This window comes from Adiantum capillus-veneris, chromosome 27 (assembly GCF_014529385.1).
Source record: "Adiantum capillus-veneris isolate H3 chromosome 27, ASM1452938v2, whole genome shotgun sequence".
NCBI lineage: Eukaryota > Viridiplantae > Streptophyta > Polypodiopsida > Polypodiales > Pteridaceae > Adiantum > Adiantum capillus-veneris.
In genome coordinates this window covers 83,463,825-83,468,254 of record NC_140957.1, presented here as the reverse complement: position 1 = coordinate 83,468,254, position 4,430 = coordinate 83,463,825, and the positions used below count along the sequence as shown (strand labels likewise).

The 4,430-nt window shown below is 37.9% G+C and overlaps 1 protein-coding gene across 1 annotated transcript; it reads right to left on the bottom strand.

Moving 5' to 3' along the window:
- Nucleotides 1-3,633: 3,633 nt before the first annotated feature.
- LOC147422287 (uncharacterized) lies at nt 3,634-4,152 on the bottom strand. The gene has a single exon (XM_086503043.1). It carries the CDS (start codon nt 4,150-4,152, stop codon nt 3,634-3,636), a length of 519 nt encoding a protein of 172 aa, XP_086359169.1.
- Between the last annotated feature and the right edge of the window lie 278 nt (nt 4,153-4,430).

Genomic DNA, 4,430 nt, shown 5'->3' with positions numbered 1-4,430 from the left:
CAGACAAGTGAACCACAACTAAACTATGTGACCCAAATAGTGGTGCATAGCAAAAAATAGTCCATCAATGCCATTGAATCTCTTAAATCTATGGCAGAACTTTAGTTTTGCTCACTCATTTATGCACACAAAGTAAGCTAAAAAAAACATTTGTAATGGTTACAATTTACGAAAGCATCTCTAACACAAATATAAAAATCTAGAAGAAAAGACAACGCCTAATTTTGACATTCTCAATGTTTTTTTTGAAAACAAATAAGTCCAAATGCGATGCCAATGGACCTCCAAACAAAAAAATATTTAATTCATACTGACATTGTATATTCCATGCAAGGTATCAAAACTATTAGAGAAAGAACGAAACAAGCTGTGGCATACCATTATCATACAAAGGATGCCTTGGTGGAGTTGTAGTTGGTGGCAGATAATAACTGTAACAATATCCAAATTTCCTATACCTATCATACATTGTCCACCCTTCTTGCAAGTGAAATCCCACAAACTCTATCATCCAACATTCATTTGATTCTTCCACAAGGTTTACATCATATACACCTTGTGGATGCACATGATAATGTTCAATGGACTGCTCCATGATTTCCAATGCAAAACGTTCCATAGGAGGAACTTTGCTGCTTACAAACATGAGACAAACTTCAACCATATACATCTGCATCAATGCACCCGAAGACTTATTGAAATTAATATAACATGCATTACCCTTGTCTGAAGTCATCTACAATGGTCATGACAATCTCATGGGGTTTAAAAGGCGCTACCCAATTATTTGGGACTGTAGAAAGCATACCAAATCTACAGAAGTATAAAAATTTCTACCTTAAATCCAAAGACAAATGTTACAAAGAGATTCAAACAATACAAAAAATAACCTGGAATCTGTCGAGCTTCTGAGTACGTCATCTCAACCGCGAAGCTCACCTTACCAAAGAGTCCCATATCCTAGGCACGCAAACACAAATACAATACTTGTAGCATCTTTTTTAATGACCTTACATTTTTCAACCCACAAAGGTATTATTTCACATTGTTTTGATGCAAAGATTATCTAAACCAAAACCTCAAATATTAGGCTAAGTAAACTCTACACCTTCATGTCACGCACACAAAACAACACGACCATAAAGCCAAACAAAAAAACATCGTCATTACATTACTCTACCAATACAGTCCAACACAATATATGCTTTAGTACATCACACAAAAGTAGGTGCTTGAATTATTCATAGTAGCCAAGAATGAAGGCACTTATATGGTACGGGCATCAAAAGCTCGATCCGTCTTTGTCATAAGTGCATTCATTCGGTTCAAGTGGACTTTGAGCCTTGTCACCTCTATTTCAAGAGCATGAACTTGCTCCTTAAGGGCATCAATCTGAATTTGGCATTCCCTACCGATCAAATATGAGTTCTATACCAATTTAAATTGTTGTTGCTCTAGGCGTACCAACATGTCAGATTGGTTCTACTCAATGCGAGTCATTCCGTCATCAAAACGTTGTGTATATAAATGCACCTCATTCCGAAGTTGTACAAATTGTTGGCCATTGGTTTGTTGAGTCACATCCAAAAGAGCCTCTAAGTGCCTTTCAAATTCCAACTACCTACACTCAGTACGGGCAAAGAACTCCCCCATTGCTACCAAGAGTTGCTCAATCCCATCATATACCACTGGATCAACAAAAGAAGATCCAACAGTGCGAGCACTTCTCTTTGCTGCTCAAACGTTGGAAATCCTTGGAGGAGTGGGCTCAATTTCATTGGATCCAGTCTCAACAATGACATTGGTATTAGTGTTTTCCATAACTGTACCATTAAACATCACATCACAATGCACACAAAAGGTAAACTATGTTTTAACTACCATAAAGGGAGTTGACCCTTGTGTAATATATGCTAAAAACTCAACATTTAATCATTCCAAAAGAAACGTATACTACACAATGTCCAAGGTGCTCAAGTGTAGCAAGAGTACGTGGAGATACTTTATAGTCTACCATATACATCTTCGCAACGTATATGGTTTTCCCTCTGCCTTAGTGTGTATTATCCTCTCTCTCTCTCTCTCTCTCTCTCTCTCTCTCTCTCTCTCTCTCTTCATAGTGATAGATTTCTGTACAAAATTGAGAATCAGCATAAAATTGACATTCTTATAAAACAATGCCTACTATAGGAACAAAATAGTTTGTATGTAGAGAAATGAAGTCTTTTGAACAAAATATTTACTACATAGACAGCTAGAAAAGTCACAATATATAAACATGAAGACCTTCACATATGTATCAAGTTATCTAAAGAAATATTTAATGACCATGGTTGAGTTCTCGATATAAGTGGCAAAGAAACAAACTCAACGAGGGACACTATTGTGCCACAATAATGATCTATGAAGCAAAAATAAGGCAGCTCGCTTCATCATGTAATTGACAACTGGTTTGAAGTTTCTCCATCCCTAAATTAAGGACCGTTTTACCATCTCAAGGCTAATTATCTCCTGAACAAAACAATGAAAGTAGTAAAAAAAACAAGATTTTTTTCACACAACGCAATCAAAGCACCAAATTCTCACACTTTGTACACACCAGTTATTCTAGCCACGTATGGCAATGCTAAGTGTGCAAGTTGTTTAGGCAAGTAAATCTAGTAGATGACCTCAAAGAATTTGGAACTTTGAAGGTATTCCCAATCATTGGGAGTGGAGTATCCTTCGTACGTCGCAAACCACTGAACATCATCTCGCTTCTTGGAGGAGACACTCTCCTTCCTAACTGAGTACACACCGTACTCAATGTCGCATGAGTATGCAAAAATACGCCACATGAAAGCATCGATTGATGGAAGTTTCCTACGATTCATAACACATTAGAATGGATCAAAACCATCCATTTTACTTTATGGTTAGCCAATTCCTACTTTGGTCTTGATAATTTTTGTGTGTGACAAAGGTGCACACCAAAAAAGTGGCTCTGCTAAAGGAACAAAAAAGACTTCAAGGTTCGAAAATGAATACAATAAGCATCACACAATGACATAATGGACAAAAACATAACAGAATATGTATCATTTTCTATGTTTATATCAAAGGATACCTCAAAGATGTACTCGTATTGATCCATGACCTATACAACAAAGTGGAAACCCAAAAAAAAAGGCAATGAGAAGATGGGATGGAACACTCACATGAAAGAGTATGATATGCCATGGACAGGAAAGATAAATTAATTCATAATATATGAATTGGAACACAAAATAGACAGCAATGAGGCAAAGGAATGGAGCCTTCACATGGAATTGTTCAATAGCTCTTTGTATACAATGTTCGTTGTTAATGCATTTCTACCATTTGCATCAAAGTTCCCCGAGAGAATCTTTACTCTAGTAGTTGAACGCGCATGTGAGAGTGCAACGTATAGTTGTCCATGAGTGAAGACTGAAGTCACCAGGTAAATACCCACCAATGAAATGCTTTGGCCCCGTGACTTATTTATCATCATGCAAAAAGCCAATTTGACTGGAAATTGTCTCTGTCTAAGAACAAATGGCAAATCTGTACCAGAGTAACAAAACATATTTGAGGGATAAAAACCTTGGTCCCAACATACATACATGTGATAACTTATGCCTCTAAGACCCTTCCTTGAAATCCCCTGCACACCAATTGTGTCCCATTGCATAGACCCCGACTTGGATCAAGGTTTCGTAGCAGAATTATTGGTGCATTCATCTTTAACTCCAAGCAATGTGTTGGGAATCCACCACCCAAGGTGAGACTATTCAAAAACTCCTCGGAGTATAAGGACACATGTTGCGTGGAGTTTCCCATCACAGAGTCAGCACTAAAGTATGTCACAACATCACCTTTCATTGCGTACAGGGCCTTAACATTGAGACTATCAACCTCGGAGTTTTTTGGAGCAAGGATAGCGCGCTCTTTGAAATATTCAGTGTGATCCACATCTCTATCCATTTTTGTATAGATGCAACCTATCAATCCATCCATTGAAGATGAAGAAAGCACCATGTGATGGGGGATCACTATTCTATCTTCACCATTGCTTACCAAAGTCCCATTTCCTATATCTATAAGCCATTGTCTGTAGGCAGCATTTGCAACATCACCATTTCCCACACACATGTTACATGTCAATATGAGAATCTTCACATATGGCCATAAGTGTGTTTTGTGATCGACAGAGTGTAGCATCCACAATGTCAGCACGTGTTCCCTTGAACACCACTGGCAAGATTTGTCTAAAATCTCCCCCAAGAAGTATCACCTTGCCACCAAATGGCCTTTTTGAACACATGATGTCTTGCAAAGACCTATCCAAAGCTTCAAAGGCATATCGATGCGTCATGGGAGCGTCATCCCACACAATGAGCTTAGATAGTCTAAGCAATTCAGCAAGCTAG

Excerpts from the sequence above, each read along its gene's own strand:
- LOC147422287 (XM_086503043.1), bottom strand. The coding sequence starts at position 4,152 with ATGTGTGTGGGAAATGGTGATGTTGCAAATGCTGCCTACAGACAATGG.